General features: G+C 33.8%; 1 protein-coding gene across 1 annotated transcript in view; it reads left to right on the top strand.

Annotated features, from left to right (window-relative positions):
* Positions 1-612: 612 nt before the first annotated feature.
* The window catches only part of LOC106472395 (quinone oxidoreductase-like protein 1), a 58,523-nt gene continuing 32,713 nt past the window's right edge, over positions 613-26,422 (top strand). The window contains exons 1-4 of the mRNA XM_013933038.2: positions 613-817; positions 9,417-9,494; positions 22,065-22,188; positions 22,428-22,496. Of these exons, the coding sequence (XP_013788492.1) occupies positions 749-817; positions 9,417-9,494; positions 22,065-22,188; positions 22,428-22,496 (340 nt within the window). The 5' untranslated portion in view covers positions 613-748. The remainder of the gene's footprint in view (positions 818-9,416; positions 9,495-22,064; positions 22,189-22,427; positions 22,497-26,422) is intronic.

Here is a 26,422-nt window from a genome sequence, read left to right as displayed (position 1 = left end):
TCACACAACACTGTGAGCATGCGCGCTGGAGTTTCTCGAAGGATCATGAATTTTCCTGGCAACTCTAGTTTGTTCCAAACGCCCTCTTTTTAAGTATATAAGCCCGGCAAATAAAGCCAGCGAAAAAAGATAGAATTGTATAGATAGATATAGAGATATATAATTGAGTCGAGCCAACAGTAGGCACCGTAAATAAAGTGTGTGAATCGCTGTGAAATATAGCGTGTGTTTATAAAAGTAGTTAAGTTAAAGTGACTGTGGAAATTCTGTGTATTGCAAAGTTGTACCGAGAAGGAATAAACGAGTTTTATTTTAGAAAAGACTTGTATCGCTGAAGTTCCTCGGAAGGAATTTTTACCGGAAATTAATAAACTAACAGAGACGTAACAGTATTAAATCACCAATGCCCTGTTCTGGAATGTTTAGATATCATTTTCAATGACGAGGAACCCACTTTGAGAATAATAATGCTTGGAGACGGCTTGGATGGGTAATGAAGAAAAACTTTAATATAAGTTTAACATAACAGCAAATGTACAACGTTTCGATGATGATGACAAAACCATGTCATTATTAATACCATACTCTCAATAAAAGAAACGGAATGTATGACACGCGAGTTAAAGAAAGGGACGTAATTTCAACGGAGGAGGTTTACCAATATTAAGAGTCGTATTGACGTTCACAGTATTTTTATGATATGTTTTATGCTAAATCTTTCAAGTAAATTAATTCAGAAAGTTCAAAAATGAAAGCAGTTTTTCAACACGTTTCCGATCCAGAAACTAAAGTTTCACAGTTTGTTATCGATAATAACGTAAGTGAATGTTCAACTGCACATTAGCAATATTATTATCAACTACTGAACTAGAGACTACATCCTGATTAGTGTACTGTTATTAATACTAACAGTAACAGTGTGAAGCTCAGTTAGTAATAGAACTAAATAAATCAGTAGTACGAATTCGAATCAAACTGCATTTTGCAACATTATTATTATTATACTTTATTATTTATACTGAGTATAATTTGTAGTTGTACTTAGGTTAAAGAACATAAGACTCATTAACTTAAGAGATAGAAAAAATACTTCAAGTTCATGTTGTCAAAAAAAAAAGTGTAAAACATGCCTGAGCCTTACAAGTTGCATGAAAATGTAAAGGGTTAAAAACACATATTTTGTTTAGAATTTGTGGGTTGGTGATGACTAGCTGCCTTCCCTCTAGTCTTTCACTGCTAAATTAGGGACGGCTAGTGCAGATAGCCCTCGTGTAGCTTTGCACAAAATTCAAAAACAAACAAACACAATCTTGAAGGAGGTGCAGAGACCTATGTTTCTGCCCTACCATTCACCTCCTTTCTTTTTACCAGTTTCTTATTGAACTTTCATAATCCTTCAATACTTAATAAAATCTCTTGGGCTACTCTTTTACCAACGAATAGTGGGATTGACCATCACATTATAACGCTCCCACAGCTGAAAGGGCGAGCATGTTTGGTTGGATGGGGATTTGAACCTGCGACCCTCAGATTGCTTGTCGAGCGCCATAACTGCCTGGCCATGCCGCAGGATTGTGTGTTGGTTCTGTAATGGTAGAATAATTACGTGTGTGTTACTACTTGTATTAGTTGTAGGGTTAGGTGTGGCATTCGAATGGGTTATATTTAGGTTAAGCTGGTTTCTTTGTTGAGTGACATCAAACTGAGGAATGGCCTTCTGTCACCTAGTCTTAATGTAAACAGACACACAAAAAATTATTTTAACAAATGCATGGGAGATCTAACTCTGAGACAAAGTTTTAGAAAGAAACAAACACTGAACATGATAGTAATAAAATCTAAGAAAGCTTTATTTTGACATAACTTTGTGTCAAGTTAAAGTTTTCTTATATTTTATTACCTTTGTATGTAGTGTTTTTTTTGTTTCTTAAACTTAGTTTTAATATAAGACTAATGGTGCTTTCTTTGGAGTAAAGTGAGCAGATTTAATAAGGTAAAATTTTCCCCAAATGAAATAGTGTTGATTATCTAGCAGAATTTTAAGCTTTCTTTACTGAATTTCCAAAGTATCTTTTATCAGAAGTATATCTCTCTCAGGAGTTTTAACATTCTTTTAACTTACCAAGTTTTTCTTAACAAACTCGTAATTAATGGGATCATTTTGTTCAGTCATTCTTCCATCTAACAACTGTTCAGAATGAAGAATGTTGCTTAAATTTTCATTAGTAAAACTGAAAACAGAGTATAATTTAGTAACCTAGCCATCTTATAATCATTGGAATTGAGTCTCCCTTTATTATTCCTTAAATGCTTTTTTCCCATTTTAACATTTTTGCATAATTTTGAGATATTAAAAAAAATTCTTGCTGCTAATTTTTACATTTTCACCTGAACTTTCTTCATATCACCATTTTGATTTAGTTATGCCCAGTTTCACCAACTCTCTTTGATCTTCTATAATCCTCTAAGTCTACCATCTTAGCAGTCAGTTTGAAAGTTTAAATTTTATAATGCTTTCTTTAATTTTATCCCTCATAGTCTTTGTGAGCCAACCTAGTCTTTTAATTGCAGCTTTTTTTTTTCTGTAAGGAACTTGTCTGTTCTGAATATTTAAACTTTTTCCAATTTTTATCAGTATCTCCAATTAATTCAATTGCACAATTTACAATATATAATTTAATTTAATTATCATTATTTACATTAGAATGAAATCAAAACATGGCACCCAACAATATCAGTAAAAACTGTTTGGATAAGTCAAAATATAAAATGATTTAAACAGAATGACACTACATTTTACTAATACACCATACCAGCTCACTTTCACTACTTGGTGAAGGAGTTTGGTAAACTTGAACTAAAGAGCTTGGTAGGATATCTAGAGCAAAGAGGATGTAGAGGATAACAAGTTAAGTAATAATGTTAAAGATAAGTCTATCAGATTTAAAACTAAACATAAATGATTAACCCTATCATACCTAGATGGGTGCATCCTATATTGAACTAAAAAATTATAGAAAATATACTTGTAGTTGCTCTTCCACACATTTAAAAACAAAACATGTCTGGGTAGAAATTTATTTAATAAGTTTTAATTATTTAATTTTACACATAGAGTAAAATATGACATTTTTTTATTTCAGGTTGATTTCAGCTCACTCCATATAAAATAATTAGTGTTTGTGAATGTCTTGAATTTTTCTAAGATGATACAGCACTTGTAGCACCCTAGAGGAAAAGTCATTATAGTTTTGAGCAAAGTAGTGCTCCTTTGACTTTGTAACTTGAATACATACAAGTGTAGTTTTATCCATTTTACCCAGTTGTTGTTTCTTAACTTCTGTTTGTGAGATAGTGAATTCTACTTTTATTTTGTTCTGGTTTTGTTTCCCATTCATTTATTATTCCTTCTATTGTTTAATTCAACTAGGAATTTTTAGTTACATTAAAGTGCTAACTCACTTTCTATCTAGATCATGCTAATTTGTGTATGTATTAAGAAACTGACACCAGCTTCCTGTACCAGTGACATACAGATATTAATGTTATGAAATATTATGTAGATTTATGGATATAGCTAGTTACATGAGATGTAACCTTGTGGTCTAACCTCTAAATAAAAGGCTTTCCTTGATCTTGAAAATGAGTTAGTTTGCAAGATATAGTTGGAAAGAATTATTGTTAATTATTGCTTGATATTGTTCATGAAGTTGAGAAGTTGGTTAATCTTGAAATATTGTGTTATTCTCTGATGATTTAGAATTTTTATTTTTCTGGTTATTTTTTCGTAATTCCTTTGATATTTATTAAAATTAATCACATTGAGATTTATGTTGTATTGCTTATTAATATTTGTATCTAGTCCTGGCCAAACATGTTCTAGTTGTTTGAAAGTTTTATTTTGGATTTCTGTTGTTATATTTTAATAAATTGTTTTTACTTGACCCTGGTTATAGTGGTGTTTTGATTAGACCATTACATATTGCCATGTGATGATGTAATTATCTTTATCTCGGTTTTGAGAAGGAATAGATTAGCAACCTAAACACACAATTAACACTTTTTTTCTACATTATTTTCAACAGTCTAAGTTAATATGGCTTCCAGTTCAGTGAAGGTTCAGGCAGAATTAAAAATAAAGTAATAAAGGCTTTGCTTGGTGATATGTTGTTAGAAGATCTTTGTGAATAACTTTTGCCACAATTACAATTCAGATTTTTATTCAATAGAGTGCAAAAAGCTTACTTTATCATTTTATACATCATTTGAACTATGATGCTGCAATGTGTAAGGAAATGTTTTTTATAGAACAAGATATGGTAGGCTTAGTTAAATCATTTTCGACTCAACTGTATTGAGCTTTGTTTCATCAGCAAAACCATAGTGTTAGACATTATCGCCAGTATAACTAATTAAATGGGCAAAGAAAATCATAAAAAGAAATGTAAGAAAAAATATATAAATGAATGTAAAATGGATTTAAAACTTATTACATATGTTAAATGAAACCTTCTTATTAACAATCGCAACAGAAAATGGTAGCTTCCCTATAATTTTGGTATGGTAAAATAGTTATTTTTGTAGTTAGCAAGTGAATTTCAACATAGTGAAAATGCATGGGGTATTGTTTTTATAATAAAAATAAATCTAGTTTTATAAGAATGTAGGAAGACATAAAAATAAATAATTGTAATCTAAAACAAAACTTACTATTTTTAATTATTTCTTGAAAGAACATATCACAGTGAAATCTTTTTCAAGTTTTTAAAGCTATGAATTCCTTTAAATATCAGATATAAATTAATTTTATTTACAAAAGGTATATAATATGATCTGTAGAAAGTTAATCTCAAGTTTTGAACTGTTTCACACATTTGTGTGTGTGCAATGTAAAAGAAAAAACATACAACAATTTCATTGAATTGATGCACCAAACCAAGTTACATAGTCTTTACCCAAACAGTGATATGATATTCTTGGCTAATATTCTTTGTGGCACCTATCAGAGGTTTTTGACAATCTAAGTAGACCAAGTTCATATCCTTTCAGTGATCTTGATAACATAAAATATCCTTAAAGAAGTTCAGATATGAGGAAGACTTCCATTTAATGAATCTGTGTTGGCACTCTTATGATATCGTATTTCTCCAAATGTCTTTGCGTAACACTCTCTTATATGACTTAAAACTTTCCCTCTACAAAAGTATGAACTACTAGCCTATAATTTCCCAGGTAACGTTTATCACACCTTTAGAAATGGTAGCAGCATTAGCAACTCTCCAGTTCACAATCAATTGCCATCTGTCCATTGATTTATCAAAAATTACGAAAGAAGATCACGTTTGAATTTTGAACTCCTTTAACCTTTTGAATATGACCTACTTACATTGAAAATGGACATGGCTGACCTTAAACTTAGGAATATTAGAATGTTGTTTCACACAGGGAGAAATTCTTGGAAGTTTTCCTCCAGCTAATGAGAGACAGCTGGAACTGTACTTTAACTGTCTATGCTGACAGTCTATATTAGTTACTCATAGTTTCTTGTGTAAGAGCTCTTAAACTTGAGAACTTTAACCACATGACACTAAAAACTTCAGTTTTAATTGCTATTTCAGATTTTTCTTTTTAAAATAAAGGAATAAAACTCAGATAATATAAAACCTTAAATTATAATGTACTTTATAATAGTAACTTTATTAAAATACATTTATAGTAAAGTGGTTTAATCCAATTTTGAATTTAACTCAGTAAAATCTCATGGTATGTACAGAAAGGAGTTTAAAGTGTGAGCACGGTCAAAGGGCTAAAACCATGTGAAAAATTCTGTGTATTATTTCTTTTTATATAACACCAAGGGATTAATATCTACATGGTTCAGGTCAATTCCAATATTTCTCATAGAATGCAAAGAGTCAGGAGTAATGACAACATCCTTTCTTGTAAAAAAAGGAAGAGAAAAAAACATTGAAAAACTCAACCATCTCATAGTCTCCAATGAAAAACACTTGCTATCAACTTCTTTTAACACTATAGACACAAGTCACATGTCAAAGGCCATCTCATCACATTTGTAAACTCACATTCAAAATATTATTGAACTACTATTTTATGGAAGTATGTCAATAAGTTTGGTTTAATATTTTACATTAGTCAGCTTCTTAATTTAAATGTCAGTATAAAAAATATTTTAAATATTGATTTTTTTCATGTCACATGGTATATTGAATGCAACATAGGTTCATATTAGATGTTTTTGATGTCCAGATACAAAGTCTGTAGTTTCTTATGAATTAGGAACTCAAATTACCAATATTGACAAGCTAGAATGACGTGTATAACCAGTCGAAAGCCCAGAATGTCCCTTAGTGGCTTTCTCAGCTGCTTTGAAGTATTTGGACAGCAAACTTTCTTTTGATGCTAGATTCCAAGCAGTAAGGTAAGACATTAGTGAGCTTGAAATTTCATATATTTTTAGACCCAAATACAGCTTATTTACTAAGCTTGATAAATTTTCATGGAATTCTATAGTATTGATATAGTAATTTATGATTTTTGGTTATTTCAAAACGTATACATAAAACCTAAAAAAAAAAATTATTTTGTTTCACATCCTCCATTTGTGAAATTTGATAAGGCTTAGCAACCTACAGCAAGCAGCAAATGAGTATAAAGTTCATAACTAGTAGAGATAATTGTTTTCTATAATACTTTATTTAGTGTTCTATGTTTTAAGAAAAATAAGTTTAAGAACTTATGTTAGCCAGGCACGGCTGAAAGGTCAATATAATCAAAATAATAAATATTTATAAATGTATAATGTTATGAGTTTTAAGCTATTTAGACTCAGCATTTGTGTTTTCATGTTATAATATCTAGGTATTTTAGAATGAGAAAAGCATAATTTATATTTATTTCCTAATTTTTATGGTGGTTATGAGGTTGGTCAAATCGAACCAACACGTACAGAGATACAGTAGTGAAAATAACAGATAAATATAAAGTTTTTTTCTAAACAAATGTTTGATAATTATCTGGAGGTTATAATGATTTTGCATTTGAAATTTGAAAATTTTCTGATGCATAAAAAGTATTTTTAATCTTAAAATCAAAATTACTTTGCATATTGGATAGTCAACTTTTGAAAAGAAAAAAGGCATGAGAAAAATGTAGCTCAAAAAATCTGATATTTTGCATACAAAAGCCTTGTAATGTTTACTGACAATATGCAAAATTTCATGAAGATATGCTTACTGATTTAAAGGTTATGGCATGAAAACTATATCAAGCACAAAATATTTACTAGGTTGGTCCCTGGGACTGAGCCCACATTGAGAGAGTTAAGGACCCAACCCCCATTTAAACATTCTGCTTACCTTTAAGGTACTTAAAAAATTACACAGGCCTGTGATGGTTTTATTGTCTTGAAATTTTTACATGTTGAACAGTAATTTCTGTATGCTGAATCTGAAAATGATGTCCATTTTTCTCCATCATGTACAGATGTTTCACTAAATATCTTGTATACTTTTACATAAATGAATCATTTTCATTCAAATCGGATCAGATTTTGTTTTGCTTTAAATGTTGACAACCACTGGTTATAGATTTCTCTAGACCAATCACGCTGTGAGAGTCTTATCAATCATTCTAGAACCCAAACATAAAAAACATAATAATAATATAAAATGTTCATTGTGGTAAACCAAATAATTATTTGATCTAAGTAAGAGTTTTTCTTCATAATTTGTAAAAAATCCTTATGTGATAGAAAAAAAAGAATATTATTTTCAAAATCTGTTTGGCTGAATTATGGAAAATCTGTTATTAAAACCAAAACAACTTTTATGAAGTTTAAATTTGCAGGCCTGTGTTATTGCTGTTAGGTTTTACAATAATCAGCCTACTGTTTCTTGTATGCTCTTTATCTGATTTCCTAATTTTATTTTTAACCAAAGTTCTTGTTTTCCTGTAATTCTGTAAACTTTCCATCCTATCTATCAACTTAAACTTCTTAAATTTATGGTACTTATCTCTTGATGTTTTCCTATATGTTCATAGTCAGCAAATAAGATTTGATCTTTGCCCTTATAATTTTCTCTTTTTCCTTCATTTTGGCTTATACAGCTGAAAAGAACAGAAAAAGCTTTCATAATGTGTTTAGATCACATGCCTATGACTTCTCAAAGCTAAGATATAAACAGTTATATTATACCATGAGAGTGATATTGAAAAACAAAGCAGTGACTCACTAAAAGTGATAAAATTATACTTTTATTGAAGCTATAAGGTTTAAATTAGTCCTACTTTGACTTTCCTCTTTAAGGACTATGAGTGACATATCGTGATAAAAATAATTCAGGAAATTCACAAGACCTAATGTTATCATTTCAAGCTTCCTGAAATCAACCCAAAATAAAAAATAGCAATATTTAAATAAAAGTTATGTATGAAATCAAATATATCAAAACATTTTAGTTAATAAATTCAACATTGAAGTATTTTCAAACATAGTTTGGAAGAATAATATTGTAAGGTAATGCATTTGGGTTATCATAATTTGGATCACTCATTTAATATAGATGAGAACCTGCTCAAGTGTTTGAAAAAAATATATATATTGTTATAGTGATAGATAGGTCAGTCCTGCTAGTGTTCTGTTGTTAGTAATAAAGCTAATAGATATTGATTACAAGTCAAAAGAGGTAATTAGATCTCCTTATATAAGTTACTGGTTAAGCCTGTCTTGGAGTATTGTGTGTAGTTTTGGTTCCTTCCCTAAGAAAGGATCTTGACTTAATGGAAAGGGTTGAAGAGGGCTACTACTGTACTGTAAGATGATTCCAGAGATGGAGGGGTTAGGTTATGGTTTGAGAAATGAAAGGTAAGATGTAATCTTATTGAAGTTTATAAGATTTTAAGGGGAAATGAAAGGCTGTTTTAAGTCCTCTTATGTTTTTCTGCAGTATTCTAAAGATAAGAGGACACAAGTATAACATTTAGTATAATAGTTAAGTCAGTTTTATTTTTTCAACATGGTTGTTAGTTTACAGAATGTGTGGCAATAGTGTAAGCTGGTATAATAAAAGACTTTAAGAGGGGAATTGATGATTTCAGAAAAATAAAGGATGGATTTAAATTTCTACTTTTTCTCAGAAGTGGGTGTGTAGGGATAGTCTTGAAGGACCAAAAGGTACCTTTTTGTCTGTAATGTTATGATACCTTGCATACAGATAAGGTGTATCCACAAACATGTTTTAACAAACAGGAATTGTACAATATTGAGTAAATAGAAATAAGAATGTAAATGGATACTCTTAAGATGAGCAATAATAATACAAAACATAGCTATGTTTTCATTGTTGTTCATTAACTTCTTGTAGAATTAAGATTTTCTTTTACTAAACTGAATGTAGGTGGCATTACCACCCTTGGATGGGTATTCCATACTGATAGAGGTCAAATCTTGTGCCCTTTCACATGTTGATTGTAAGGTAAGGTTTATCATCTTTTTGATTATCGGGAGTTGATTAACAAAGTTATTGAGTATTTTTTGTGTTTAGTTAGCAGTAGTTAATACATACATGTGAATTTAATAAAAATATAAAAGTGATCTTTGGTGTTGGTTTTAGCTAATAATGGAGAGTAATGTTTGGTTTGCGTAACTGATATGTATAAAGAATGAATAAAAGGATCTGGAAACACAAATATGTAAAGGTATATTACTATATACATGTTACTATTAATCTCAAAAACTATATACAATCACGTAGTAAGATATAAAGTATAACCACATAATAAGGTAAATTATTTCATCTAGATCAGTATTCAGCTTCCCCAAAATTAAGTCTGATTATTATAAAAAAATTACGTTTTCTGATACAGTACATTACCTTAACTCACATAAATAGTTATTCTCATTCAGTGCTGTCCTCTATATGAAAAAAAAAAATTCCACAAGCCTTCTATCTTCCCTCCATTGATATTAACTGATTCCAATGTGCAAATCATCATTATAACAGCAATAAGAGAGTGACATACTCTAATGATACATGTGGCTTTCTTTATTCAATCCTGCCAAACTATCACTTCTCCTTTTTCGTTTGGTGCTCTTCTTATGAATTGTCATTTTATGAATTTAATTACTGAAGTGAGATTTTTTCATTATTATTTTTTTTTTACATTGAAGAAATATTTTTAACTTAATTTCCTAGTTTTTATTTTATTTTTCTCACACTCTTATATTTTACATCAAACACTTTTGTTGGGGGAGACCCGTTGTTGGACTTCTCTGCTATTATCCATTGTGAGATTGATCATTACATGGGTAAACCACTAATCCTCCTCAACAAGCTGAACCTGTTGGGGCCGATGAAAATTTGATAGTCTTTTACATCACCAGAATTTGCTGTGTTTTCCCTACCCCTCCTGCAGAATCAACTAGGCTTAATACAGCATTTTACTGCATGATTTCTCAGGTATGTTATCTTGTATCCAATTCTTTATTACCTACATGTTGGCTCATTTGTTGTCTTTGACTCTCACTTTACACACAGGGGTTTCACTGTAGTTGGGATTTTCTGGGTTGTGATGGGACCTTGTCTTGGGTACTTTTGCCACCTCTTTCTTTTTGGGATTTCAGTATCTTTATTTTGTGATGTCTTTTTGATAATGTATCTGTGACTTTGGAATCACATGTGTAATCTGTGCATCAAAACTTGACCCTTTCCTCTTTGGTTGCACGTTTGTTGCAGTTGTAGCCATGACACGCCCCTATTCCTTTCCTATCCTGGTTCTTATCTACCCCTCCCTGTCCCCCTTCCAGGGGTTTCGTATCTCATCCTTTTGTTCAATGTTGATAAGCATGTCGCCAACAGTACCGGAGACTAACCAGAGGGTTCCAGGTTCAGTGGGAGCTTGTCTATATTATATTGTTACCCTTTGGCAATCTTTCCCTACAGTTTAATGAGTTCTTCTGGTTTTATCAGAGGGACTTGCCATCCAATTCCTTTCGCCGCCTCATGTGTCCCTGGTACCCTTTTTCCTTCTCCATGACTTGGGATCCTGCCACCAGCCTGCATCTGTCTAAGGTGGTACAAGATTTTCTGTCTCTACAGGCTGTTTCACTTGTTGATCATCTTTCTCTAGGCAGTTTGTTATCCTTGCCCCAAACCAGAGACTAGCAACCTGTACTAGATTTGTCCAGCCTCATTCTAATTTTCAGTCTGTCCTGTTTTACCTTGGAGTTGTTCCTCACCCTTAGGTTGGCTTTTTCTCCAGGTTTATCAATGACAAAGTGGAATGTCGCAAATGCTTATTTACATATCCTGATATTTTGTCACTTGTGACCCTCTCTTTGGTTTATTGTCCATGGGGTGGTTTTTCTGTTTTGTGCACTGCCTGTTGGACTTGCTTTGGCCCTGTATGTTTTATTAGGCATTCAGAGAATTTGTTCATCAGGTAAATACTCTTGGGTTGCACATCCCTCTTTCTTTGGCCAACTGACTACTTTTCGTTCATTGCAAACAGGAGTCTGCATGTTACCCTTATAAGCTTCTCTTGGAAGCAGCTATAATGGGCTGTTAATGAAGTTCTAAAAGTCCTTACTGCAACCTATCCAATATCTTGTCCAGTTGGGTGTTTTTTATACACACATCTCAGTTGGGCCTGCCTTTCCCCTCTTCAACTTCTTTCAATGGGTTTTAAGTCAATTATAGTTTGGGAAGTTCTATCACATTTGGAGATGTGATATTCTATGATCATCTTAGCCACTTAGGTCAGGCTTATATGCAGGCTCTTTTGTGGGCTTTTCACAACCAGTGGAATTTCGCTGGGATCCTTTGTTGGCTTTTATTACTCTTCTTCCTATCCTTGTCATCAATTGCCATTGGTGGTTAGATATGACTCACACATAGGTGGGTATCCTGCTTCCTCCTCCTTATCTGGTTTTCCACATTTCATTGACACATCCCTTTGGGGATGGGGAGCATGGGATGATCAACTGGAAGATTCAAGGTTTTTGGTCTGCAGCTGAGAGGTCTTGGAGCTTCTCACTGTAGGTCATGTTTTGGTTCATTTTCTTCATCTGGCCAGAAATCATCTGGTAATAATCCATTCCAACTTTTCTTCAGTGGTTGCTTATTTCAATCACCAGGGTGGCACCCATTCTCAATCCCTCTGTATTCATACTTTGGATCTTCTTTTTAGGCTCAAATGCTTGATATTCCTATCATTGCATGTCATGTTCTGGATACTTTTGCTCTTGTCGTGGATCGGATTCCTGTCCAGACACCATTTATCTGACAGAGTGGTCTGCCGATCCTTTTGTTTTCCAGTGACTTTGACTTTAGTGGGGTACTCCTCACATTGAGGCTTTTGTTACATCCCTTAACCACACATTGCCTTGGTTTTGGTCTCCGGTTTCTCAACTTCTTGTTCTGGCTATCAGTGTTTTCAGCCAGAAATGGATGTACACATTTGTCTATCCTACTTCTCCAGGTGATTTCATTCATCCTTAACACACTGTTTTCAGTCCTTCTGATAGCTTTTTCCTGGCCATCTCAGCTGTGATTTCTGCAGCTTCTTTAGCTCCAACTTCCTCCTCCTTTACCCTTTCCTCTGTCTCCATTCCTTCTTCACCAGTGTTTCATTTACACCTTCCTATCCTCCGTCTTCATGCCTGGTTTTTCTCTGGCTATTGGCGAGTGGATCTGGCTTCTTTCGACAATTAGCCTCTTTTCTGGCTTGTTTCATTTGCACGTTCTATATTGAAATTTTTCAATGCCACTGGAATTTTTCTATTGTTTGTTTCTGGTCCAGGGTTTCCCCTCATCAACCCACTGTTCTTCGTCATGCAGATTTCCTCTCTTGACTTTTGGTCTTGGATTTTTCAAGTGGTCCTATCCCATACCTTTTGTTTTTCCCAATCACTCAGATATTTCCTTCTCTACACTTTCACTGTGAATGTGTTCCTTCTGGATTAGGATGGTAATGTAATCCTACACTGCCTCACTTTGGTTATGTTCGACCCATTCTACCAGTGCTCCTTGTTTCACCTTCCCTTATGTCTTCCTTCCTTCTCCTATTTGCCTGTGGACATCAGTGGTCCATTGATTTGCCATCAATGTTTAGCATATTCTTTATCCTTCTACATATCTTCCCCTTTTTCTGGATCATTTTTTCTCCCTCACACTTTGGTGGCTCATGTGGATAACTCTTCCGTTTGGTTGCTTTCTCTCCCATTTCACACCTTTATCCTCATCCTGATATGGATAGACTTCTATGTCTTGTACGTGCTCTTCTCTTTTAAATTGCCTGCATGGCTTCCTTCTGTGGTGTCCGTTCCTCCCTCTTTCTTCCTTGGCAACTGTTCATGTTCATGTTCTTTCTCTTTCCTTCTTTACCAATTGGGTTTGGCTCTTCATTCGATTCACTTCTTCCTCTTTATCATCTTCCTCCCATACTTTGTTCTGAGTGTCTTCTCACCCAGTTCGACACCTTATCTTTTCATTCGCTTTTCATCATCATTGTTCTTTGAAGGTAATTCTTCAATTGGGCATGTGGACTATGTTTGTCTCTCACTACTTGCATCAGATCATGGTTTTCTTCCTTTTTGGGTTATCATCTTCCACATGTAGCCATTCTAGAATATCAAAATTCAGTGAGACTTTGATTGGGTAAGTTTTTTGTTTTTTTATCCTTCTCAGGGGCCATATTCCCTTTTATTATTGTTCATTGTTTGGGTCCTGCTCTGTGGTGAGTAGAGCCTTTAACTGTTCAAATTCACACTGTCAAGCCATACTGATTTCATATTATAATTCCATAGCCATGCAACACGCACTGCAGAAATGGGGTGTTCTTCAAGATTGCTTATAGGTTTATCCTTGCGATAGAATTGCTTCATAGGTTTGCCCGTCCTGGACCGTACCCACCCATGGACTACATGAGTAAAGCAGAAGGGGATAGCTGCTCATTTCTGCCATGCCTTGTAGTGGATAAATTGGTATGGTCTGCTTTTAAAAATAGGGTTTCGTGTTCATCCATGGCACTGTCTCGGGTATTGTCGTTCCTCCAGTTTCTTCACAGTGTTTTACCCCCTTTTCTTCTTGTGGAGTTTGAGAGTCCATACTACTTTCTAGTTCCAAGCAGCTGGGGTGGTAGACTGTGGAGACATTTTCCTGAATGGGTTAGTGAAATACAAACAAAATACAGAAATGATAATAAAACTATTAAGTTGAGAATATGGTGGTGGTGTTCTGCTGGTGTCGATGACATGATATCCTCCAATATAAAACATCAAAATTGCAGTTCACCCCATCATTTGGGATCCCTCATCCTACACCCACATGGATGTCAGTTCCCAGTGGACAGGTTTGGATTTAGAATAGAACTAATCAACATAAGTCCTCACACATATATTACAGATGTCTATATTCTTCCATCATTTATACTCCATCAGTTTTGTGGGTCATGGTGGAGGTACTTGCAGCATTTTATGGTCCTTTCCCTCCTGCTATCCCTCGATGTTTCTTATTCTGAAGATGTTTATTCCCTTAGGGTGGTTCTGGTCAATTTCACTTTTTGAGGGAGATGGTTTATGTTATGTAGACATCTTTTCGATATTGGATGTTGAGTTCCCGGATTGATCAATCAAGTTTATTTATCATATTCACCTGTGCCCCATTCATGAGTTGGGTGGTACTAGATTCCCTCCAGTCTCCTGAACTTGAGGTGAAGACAGTATTATCCTCTTTCCTACCTCCACCAGACGGCTGGGTTTTGGGTTGTAACTGACTTGCCACTAGTATGATCCTCTTTTCTACCTCCACATGGATGTCAGTTCCTGGTGGCCTGGGTTTTGGATTGTAGTTGACTTGCTGGTGATATGATCCTCTTTCCTACCCTCACAAGGATGTTGGTACCCAGTGGCTGGGTTTTGGATTGTAGTTGACTTACCGATGGGATGATCCTCATCCAACCCCCTCGTGGATGTCAGTTCATAGTGGCATGGGTTTGGGATGTAGTTGACTTGCTGTGTATGGTCCATCACGCCATAGCCACTCTACACCTAGGGCACATCCTTTCCATTTTACCCATTTCTATAATTTCTAGGATTGAATTTCATAACTACTGTGTGATTTGGATCATTTTCTGGCCATAGTTCTGTCCCATTTGGACGTGCTCCTCTGTTTTTCCACCCATATATGCAACATCTTTCTATAATGAGCCTTTGAAGAATATTTTCTTGTTTAGAAGTGGTGTGGTTCCCCATATCAGATCTTAGAATCTGACTTTCTCATATTAGGGAGTGTCCTTTGGATGCTTTCGAAGTATGCATCTTTCTTTCCCTCACACCAGTCCCTCCACCTATTTAATGTGGGATTTTAGCTATTTATGTGAGTGGAGGTAATGTACCATATCGGACACTTATAATTTTCCAACAGGTACTTACTTCCTTTCACACTTCCCACCCTTCCTTCCCACTGAAAACCAGTGCTTCCATCTTCTGCCAAAACTCAAAATGATGTTTTGGTAGAATTGAATAGAGGGAGTCACATGCATCATGAGAATATGTTGCACTCTTATTGGTGGAGGGCTAGTGCATGAGAGATGCATTGGAATCAGTAAATTTCAATAGAGGGAAGATAGAAGTCTTGTGACATGCATAAAAATTATTTTGCATATACAGGGCAATACTGAACGAGAATAACTATTTATGTGAGGGGAGGTAAATACCTATGGGAAATACATTTTCTGTGTAGGAAAATTATAACTTTGACACTTAACAGATTTTTTGACAAAGAATCATGAAAATAAAGCTTCAAAGCAGGTACACTTGCCTCTGAAATACAAAAAGCTTTTCTTGTTATGTTACTTTTATGCTGTCAACAAATATATAATTAAAATTATGATACAAGATGATAATAATCCTATAACGTGAGTGCTTTCAAAAGGTGGACCTTTCTTCTTCAGGGGCAAACTTGGTGGTGTAATCAAATGAGTGACATGTAAAGGGAGTTGAATGACATCATGAAGTTCATCCGGTTTTCCAGGAAATGTTTAGTATATTTTTCCATGTACTGTTGGAAGTGTCTCATTTCCGGTACAATACAGTCAGCAACAAGAGCGTTATGTAAAAGGTGTTAGGGATATTTTGCTTTAGAATTGGCCAAATATATATATATAAAACTGTACTTAAGTGTTTAAGTAAAATAAAGTTGACATCTGGAGACTGATTGAAAAAGAGATGTTCAGCTAATCAATTTATACAAACAGGTATGAAAAATTATCTTAAATAAATAGTAAGTTTTAGGAAAGTTAGGGTTCACTCTACATGAAAGAAATAAGCAAAGAACAAAAATTATTTTTCTGACAGAGATGAAACCAATGATTCGAGATCCATGATTCCATGATCTAGATTAATTCCAAAAGGCTGAACAGTGTTTAGATTAGCGATTCAATAAGCTTCTTTTATTTCTCTGTCAACTTTAATTTTGAATCCTGTTTCAGTACTGATGAGAGTAACATTATAAATGGAATGACCGGGTTTGGTTATATTGTTGAGCAACAGGAAGATATTTATTGGTGTTAATAGAAGATTTATGGTTGTTGCAATGTTCTCTAAGAGTTGTTGGTGTATGTCCTACATATTGGTGATTGTATTTTTTACACTGTATAAGGTAAATGATGTTTTGTGTTACACAGGTCATTTTGTTGAATATTTTATAGTTTCTTTGGTTGTGCTTGTCAGAAAATGAGTCTGTAGTTTATATGAACTTGTGGGTTTGACAACAAGCTTTATTGCATAGATGACAACCATTTTTTGGTGGGATGTAATTTGCATTTGAGTGAACAAGGAACTTCAGGAAATATCTGTTTAAGGCAATTGTTCAGTTGTAGGTGATGAAAATGTTTTTTTCAGAATTCGTGAAACATTTCTGAGTTTAAAGTGATAGGTAAATATAAGAGGAATAAAGTTTGAAACTTTAGTATTGTTCTGTTTTAGGATGTTTTTCCGCTGATTGTTGTTAGCCTTTTTGATCTGTCTGTTGTTTTTGGTATCTTTATGTCCTCTTTGTAACATGGTTTGTTTTAGATCATTGGTGTGTTTTCTGTAGTCTGTTTCATGTGAGTATAGTTTCTTTATTCTAAGGGCTTGACTGCAGGTAATGTTTCGTTTAGTGTGAACGGGATGACAGCTTTCATAGTGAAGGTATTGTGGTCTGTCTGTAGGTTTTTTGTACAAGTTCGTGTGTAAAATTCCATCCTTTAAAAAGACAGTGACATCAAAAAAGTTAATTTGGGTGGGTAAGTAATCAAAGGCAAACTTGATTGTTTTGTGAAAGGAGCTTGCATATGAGATAAATTCTTTATGTGATTCAAGACTGGCTGTCCAAATGAAAAATATGTTGTCTGTATAACATTTCCATATATGAGGTTTTACAGGGCTTAGTTGTAAAAGTTGGTTTTTCAATATGACCCATAAAAATATTGGCATAATTGGGAGCCATTTAGGTTCCCACTGCACCCGTTAACCTGAAGGTAATGTTTGTTATTGAATTCAAAGTTGTTCAGAGTTAAAACCAGGCTGGCAAGAGCAGTTACTGTTTGAGATTCTGATGGGTTAGAAAGGTGTAATGCAGGCTTTAGAGTTTGTAGTCCTTCATGATGTGGAATATTAGTGTAGAGGGAAGAAACAATCAATGTGCAAAGAAGACTGTTAGGTGGTAACTGTCCATTAGTATTAATATCTTCTATGATATTAAGAAAGTGAGTAGTATCCTTTATATAAAACAGGAGGGTACAGGGAATACATTTGTGTTGGTCAACAAAAGCAGACAGCTTTTCAGTAGCCATGTTTATGTTAGAAACCATGGTTCTGCCAGGATTGTTTAGTTTGTGTATTTTTGGTAAGAGATAAAATCTACTAGGAAAAGTTTGTCTGTGTATCAAATACTGAAAGGTCTCTTTGTTAATTTTATTGTTTTGGAGAAGCTCTTTAAGTTTATCAGTTATAGTCCTAATAAACTGAGTTGTAGGATCATATGAGAGTTTTTTGTAGAAATTAGTGTCCTCTAGTTGCCGATTAGCTTCCGTGATATAGTCATCTTTGTTAAGATGACCTTCACCATGTCATTCAACTCTCTTTATATATCACTCATTGGATTACACCATCATTCCCTGTTTGCCCCTGATAAAGAAAAGTCCTCCTTTCAAAAGCACTTGGGTTATAGGGTTTTTATTGTCTTGTATCAAGACTTCTTGATACGTGTTTTTCTGACATAAATAAAATCATGCACAAGAATTCCTCAACTTGCCCATAGTTCTCCATTCTCCCACTTTCCACGTGACTTATTGTACCATTCTATAGTTTCAAAGAGAGTGGAAGATTGAACACTTGTCAGACTTAACTAAATATTCACCTGGATACACCTAATTTCAATTTCAAAAGAGGATGTTACAGAAGCTTCTTCATTGCAGACATTGGGTGAGAGGAAGCTTATCTTCAAAGCCAATTCATCCATCATCACATCACTTTATTCATTTTTGCCATTGTGACACTTCTCTTTGGCTTGGCCTTGTCTCTCTACATTGTCTTTTAGGTAGTCAAAGTATTTGATGGTTCTCTCCATTACCTCATCACCAATTTCAATTGTTACATGGACAAAATTGGCATATTCTGACCCTTTTTTCCACTCAGTATTGTGCACTTATTTGACCACCCAACTGGCTATATCTCTTAGGTTGGATCATCCACAACACCAAATCCTATATAGTACCGACAGTATTTGGTACACCGGGCATTTTGGATCAACATGGCTCAAGTAACACATCAGATATTGCCTGTGGTGTTGTATAAAGTGAAGTCTTCTCTTCATATCCTTCCAACTTGAATACCATCTGCTAGACATTTTTTCTGCTTTAGGACTAATGGTCTCATTTTACGAAGTCATTCCCTTGGGGCATGCTTAAAAGTCATTTGGAACCTTGCTTCTCAGTGGCATTTGACTAAAGTCTCATTATCATAACATCACAACTTCTTTTTCGTCCTTTTTCTTTTGGCCTTCATCTATTCACAAATGCCTTTTTCAAAGTTGAGGCACTGTGTTGAGGAATGAACATTGTTTTGATTCTTCGATTCCTTAAGATGCAACAAGTCACATCAATGTGTTAGCCTATTCAAAGTTTCCATTTTCTTCACCACTATTCTGTGTTAATTTACACTGGCAGTTCTACTGTGATAGCTTACGTCAGCAACTAGGATGGTAATAATTCTTGCAGCTTTTGTGTTGCTGCAGTTTCTCTACTTCTTTAGCTTCATTCTTAACATATTAACCTTTGAGCTTGCTATATTTCTAGGTCATTCAATGATTGATGCCTTCACTACATTAATCACCTTTCAGAACCAGATTGTCTGGTAGTGGATGCCCTGAGTGAAACTTGATAAAAACTCTTCCTTTATGCTTACCGTCTGCCTTTTTCCTTGGGTCTTGGCCAAGGTCAGTTACTTGAAGTACCAGGTTCTCCTCATTGCTCCACTTTGGCCTGCTCAATCATGGTTTCCCCTGTTACATTACCAGGGAATCATCATATATGACAACATTGAAGGCTCATTTTTCACAACAACATTTGACACTAACAGCTTCATGGCTGTTTCAGAGTGGCCTTATCTGCCACTTTTAGATGCCCTAGGAATCATCAGTCCCTTTTTTTTCCACATGCATTATTCAAAGACCTTTTCTGAGCTTTTGTCTTTAATGATCCAGAGTTCATAGGCAATTATTCTATATAGGATTTAGTTTGGTTTGGTATTATGTTCCCTGGCCTTCCACCCTTTTAAACCCTTGGCAACTTGTTGCTTGATCATATTTTCCTCTATCACATCACTAATATCAGACAGATGATTTTCTAAAATATATACCTTTGATGCTTGTCACACCTAATTTTCTAGGAAACCTTATACTTGTATTCTGATTATGCCTTCCTACCTAAAACATAGTCTGTGGTAGAAAGTAATCACTATTTTTCACCTGTTGTGTTACCTACTGTAGACAGATCCCGATTTTCACTCGCAATTTGGTGCTATTTTTGTTATTTTTCATGTACTGAGTTTTTCAGGGGTCTCTTGGAAGAAGCTGTTTATACTTTACTATGATTTGTGCAATTGATCTGTCTTGTTTACTGGGATGTTCTTGTACATTATAAAAGTTATTTTTGGGTTATTTTACTAAAGTTCATCATTTAACGATGTCTTTAGCTTCCTACTACAGTACCCTTTAGAGGATATTCTGTAGACCAGAATGTGAATGAATTTCAATACATTAATAAAATTAAAATTCATCATTTTGCTTCTGGTTATGATTCTTCAAGTCAAATGTAATATAGCAGGGGAATTATTATTTGTCCTGTGCCTAGTTAACACCACTTTTAACAATTACATGGAAATCTGTGGTCATGAAATTATCTTACTATAATGGAAATAGCATGTACATATTTATCAATATTTATTGCCAAAATAATAAATACAATGTGGCATCTATTGAATGGCACCAGAAACAAACGTTCATAAAAAAATTTCACGCTTTGGGTATTCAACATTCAGACAATTAGAAAAATAACTACTTCGTGTACAACAATCATTTCTTTATCACAGGACACAATTTTAAATAAAAGTACTCTCCTCACGACAAGAACACGACTTTCAGTAGGACTGTATGTGAGGATTTGATTATATCTTTATTAATGTAACTTGTAAATATAGTACTAAAAATGGACTTCTTAAAAAAATTATTTTTTCAATAAAGGGTACCACTTTTAATATATAAAAACAATATACTTTATATCAGTACAAACCAAACACTTTTCCTGTGCAATACTTCCAGAAAAATTCTTTTTTTTAGAAAATGTTCACTTTTTTCTGAAATCTTTTCAATGAGGTATGAATATTACAATTAATAATTACTAGCACAAACAGCTGCCTGTAGCACAGCGTTTCTGCTAGTTTTATTAAATAGACCAACAACTAAAAAAAAACAATGCCTTCTTATCGTAAGAGATTCCATATTTGAAAGACAATCCATTTGGGACTCTCACATTTTACACATATCTCAATTCTGCTTGATCACATTTTCAGTTATTGTTCTTGCTTGAGAACCCAAATTTTGTGGAATCAGTTGCTTTTTAACTCTTTCTGGTTTCCTTCTCCATCTCAATGTGGGTATTCTGCTTTTCATATTTCAGAGGTAAGTCTACCTGTTTTGAATTTTTACATTCTTATAATTAAAATGAGTTCAAAACAGGTACTTACCTCTGAAATACATCCCCACCCAGATTCCTCCAACCAGATACCATGAGACTACAGCTAATAAATCTCATTTAAAGCAGAACCTATAAATTCCTCCTGAACAAGCACAATAAGTGGAGAATTATGAGTAATTTGACCTGCATTGTGTCAAGGGCACTAAAAATTTTAGTCATATATATATATTTTCAAAGGTAAATATCTGTTTGAAATTCACTTACATTTATGCCAAGACTAGATTAAAAACATTCTTTGAAAATTACACAAATAACTGTAAGGAACCTTATTTTTAACTTACCATTTCACATTCTATTCACTTATATAGTAATGTTAGGAGAAATCAAATTACCAAATGAAGTAAGGCTATTGGAATATATACCAATACCAACTCAATGTTTATTAATGATGTGTAACATTCTCAGTGCAAGTTTTTTCTTCATGCCTTGTCAATTCAATACACATTATGTCATTAATAAAGCATTATTTTCAAAAATGTTAATTTTGTTATTGGCACATCAAATTTCTTACAAACACTAACCATTTTTTTTTCAATTCAGTAATTTGGACAATTTTGTATACATAGTTGAAAGTATTTTCAAGTACTGTGGTAACATTTTCAATTATACCTAGAAAGATGGAAAATCATTTAATACTCATGGTGAGGATACTTGATTAATAATTTATTTTTGTTGCTAATATGTTAATTGTTTAAAGCTTACAAGTTTGTTTAAAGAAATCTGAATATGAGTTTGTGAACTTCCAGGTTTTGCAGTTGCTGTATGACAAATCAAATGATCTAAAATACCCTGTAGGTCAAGACATTTCAGGAATAGTGCGACAGGTTGGTCCTGATGTTACAATGCTGAAACCTGATGATGAAGTAGTAGGTAAGTGATGAACATATGTCTCTGGTTATGATATGAATAATATTATTTCTTTACTCAGTTTTGAGTTATCTAAGTTAATATTTACTTTGGTTACAATACAAAGATAAACAGTTTCCTGAGAAATTTGCTAAACTTGCTAATGTTAAGATTAAAAAATAAAGAAGATAAACCTCACAAATAAATTTTATAAGCATACTACTTAAATGTATTAATTCTTATGCAATGATCTGTTGGTTTAGGTATTATACCACTAGACTTTGGGATCTCAGGATGTGCTGAATATGTGGTTCTGAACGAATTTGATGTAGGTGAGTTTGTTTCAAATGGTTTTGTTACTGATCTTGAGCTGTTTTTGTACAAATATAATGTTAGTCATGCTGGTATTCAACATTTATCTACCACTGTGTGTGTGTCTGTGTGGTAGCTATAAAACTATTAATAAACTAATATAAAAGCCCATGAAACCATTGTTGAATGATTAACAAAAATTATAGAATTTAATTGAGAGAATTTGACTTTACCTCCAAAATGCACCAATTTTTCACTTATTTCATCAGTCTTGAAGTAATTCTTTAATCACCACATTTTTAGTAAGAATTACGGAGAAAAATGAAATGTTATCATGAACAAAAGTATGTGTGCACTCTGAAAGAGACTTAGATAGTACTCTTGAGCCTTTTCACTGTATTCTAGGCCAGGAATTCGAAAACATAGTGTGGACATTCTACACAAATTTTTAATTCTTTTTGACTGTACAAAGGATAAAAGATATTTGGTAGTAATAAACGTTTATTTTTCTTTATTTTTAAGGCCAAATAGATAATATCTATGTTAAAATACCAGAAGAATATTTATTAATTAACAGTTATTCACCACTTAAAACTTTTTAAACACCAACACAAATTTTCCACTCTTTCTACTGTACAAAGGATAAAAGATATTTGGTAATAATAATAAGCATTTATTTTGCTCTATGTTTTAACTCTCTGAACAAGGGCTTGGTCGATTTGACTGACAATGTGACCTCATTATACTCATTTAAAGTCTTTATAGATTTGATACTACTAACTTTTAATGTAGTATGTACACCTTCACAAAATTTGGCAATCTTTCAGTAAACATTATAAGTCTTTCATATATAAAAATTCATATTTCTTAGTGAAGCATTTTAAATAAACTAAAAAAGGATTTGTCTGTGTATATATCGAGTAGTTGTTTTAAATAGTCCTTGTGCAAACTGATTTTCATTATAAGATTAAAAATACTTTTCTTCATCTCGAAAATCTCAAATTTCATTTGTATAATCTCCAAAACTTCCTAAGAACATTTCAAATGTTTATTAGCAGTAAAACTTTATATTTTATTTGTTATTTTCTCTACCCTAACTCTATACAAGGTTGGTTAATTTGATTGACTTTGTAGCCACCAAAAAAAATCTAAATTATCTTTTTTTCTTTCTAGAATGACTTCAAATTGTAACATGAAGTAGCTTTAAACTCCTAGCAGTATACATCTATTTATAATTAAATTTTATTGGCCTTTGAATCGTGTCTAACTACTATTCGCACCATTATAAGTTGTAAATCACTTGGGGAAAGTGAAGCTCACGTTACTTTACCAAATTACTTTACCCATGAGTTGCTCTTGTGCATGACTTGTGAAACATTTTTATTATATTATTATTTATTTTACCTAATCAAACCTTAACTAACCTAAAGAGATCCTAATTTGACATTTTGGTAATTTTTATTTTCCCAGCTGCTTTTGAGCCTGCAACTTACTTGATGGCTGAAAAGTCTGGAAGCAAATTTGTTTTGTTTTTTCTCCATACACGAATATTGTGTTTTATACTGAAAGGTTTATTTCTTAGTTACGTGAATTGACAGTTAGGCTTTATCTGACTCATTGTCAGAACTTTGTGATTTTGCCTACCACCACCAGGTGGAGGCATTTTATCCAATTCTCAAATAATACATCTGCTTCTCAAATTTCAGGGTTCTAAGGCAAAGTTTGTAGTTCATATATATAGGTCTACGGCCCCTTATGAGACAGAGTAAGTCTACGGACTTACAACTCAACTTCAACATTTTGTTTCCTTTCACTTAACTTTGTTAAAAGACTCAGGATCATCAGCTTCATTGAGGATGAGCCGGATCCATTGTTAACATGCACATTGGTTCAAATCTCGGCTTCTACATTCTTCCGGTTGCTGTTGGAGTCTCGAATTTCATCAGCTCCAACAGGGGGTCATAGTTCTGCCCCTACTTGTAAGTACCAACCCCCAACATCAGCTCCTCAGTACATTGGTACTCAGAATAAATTCTGTCTATATTCAAGGATTCCTCTGCTTAGTCAGATTGCCAATAGCTATGGTGATTATAGTATACCTTCAAGGCTGTGGGGGCTTGGTTCCAAGAATTTCTGGATGTGTGGTAATCTTAACCATGGGTCCAGAAGCTCTGAAGGTCCTTGGGTCACAATTAGTCATTCAGTTCACATATTCCCCACTATTTTCCACCCAAACTGTAGGGTTTCCTTTTTCTGCAGTTCATTGGGATTTGGAACTTACTTCTAGGGTTATCTGAGTCTAGTTTGTCTGGGAGTAGTGAGAGAGAGTTGGGCTAGTTCTTCAGAGTTTTTATTACTGTTAGTTGTTGGGCCTATGAAGACAGGAGATTGGTGTCCAGTTATTGATCTTCCTTGTCTATATCAATGCCTAGATTCTCTAAGGTTCACAAGTTACTCATTCCTCAATCTGTTTTGATTCTTTTTTTTTATTTACTGGGATTGTAGATGTCCAACTTGGTTGTAGTCGGCTCCTATCTGCATTTTGCCTTAGCAGTAGATTCCCACCACTGTTGGCATTTGTAGTGCACAAAGATCAGGTACTGCAGTTCCGGGCTCTTTTCCTTAGGACTAGCATAGGCTTAACATCTGTCCTGCTGTATCATACATAGAAGTTTTCTCATCCTCTTCATTCCATTGTACTGTGCACACACTATTCCACAGACAACTGATTACTGTTGGCAATATCTTGTAAATTGTTAGACCCTCACATCCTGATTCTACTTCCAATACAACCCAGGCAGGCTTCCCTTTCGGGACTGTGACATCTTTTCTTGCTCCAGTTCAATATGTCATCAGTATGGGTATTTTTTATTTTTCTTCTCATCTCTCAGTTGGGGTCAGCTGTCTCCCATCCTGCTCAATGCTATAGAATAGGATGCCACACTTTTACTCATCTCTCTCACTGCATGGATGGTTCTTTTTCTTCTTTGAATGTGGGCATCACTTGAATCCTTTGTGCCTTTGGGATTGTATACATCTATTTTCTTGTTTTCCCAGTTTCCTTAGGCAGTATCATTCTTTGATCTTGAGGGGTTGTTAAGTCAGGACAATACTATGATTTGGTTCCTCTACTGCCACCTCACCCAGAGTTCCATTCTCTTCACGAATGCGTTGCTTAAGGGAGGGGGTACATATACCAATAGTCAGGAATTTCAGAGTCTATGCATGGATGACTAGGATTCCCTACGTAATGTTTTCATCCTTCTTGCTCTTCAACAGGCAAGGCCTCATGGACTGGGCTTCTTAACCCTTTCCAGACAGGTCATGGTTGAAAGGCTATGTCATTGCATTTGTTGACTCAAATTCAAAATTTTATTGAATTACTATTTCATGAATTTATGTAAATAAGTTTGGTATCAAACTGTAGATTATAATTCAGGTTGATAAATTATAGAGGAATTCTATGGTATCGATATAGTAATTTATGATTTTTTTGGTAATTCAACTGTACATATAAAATCCTAAAAAAATATTTTGTTTCATATCCTCCACGTACAAAATTTTAAAAGGCTTAGCAACTTACAAGAAGCAGCAACCGAGTACAAAGGTCGTAATTGGAAGAGATGATTGGTTGCTTTACTTCTTTATTTTCTGTTCTATGTTTAAGAAAAGTAAATTTAAGAACTTATTTCTTAATAGCAAAAATCTATATACTTATATACTCTATAATAATTGAAATGTGATTGTATTTTACAAAATATTAGTCTACCAAAACACAGCCAAGACAGGTCACTTTGTAAAGACTAATGGTCAGTTTTATATTATTGGATACGGTAACATGAGTGCACGTGAGCTGCGTCATTGTAACTTCTGTATTGTTAGCATGGCATGGCTGAAAGGTAATATAATAAAAAATAATAAATATATATAAATGTATAATGTTATG

This window comes from Limulus polyphemus, unplaced genomic scaffold (assembly GCF_000517525.1).
Source record: "Limulus polyphemus unplaced genomic scaffold, Limulus_polyphemus-2.1.2 Scaffold5296, whole genome shotgun sequence".
NCBI lineage: Eukaryota > Metazoa > Arthropoda > Merostomata > Xiphosura > Limulidae > Limulus > Limulus polyphemus.
This window is presented reverse-complemented; position numbering and strand designations above follow the sequence as displayed.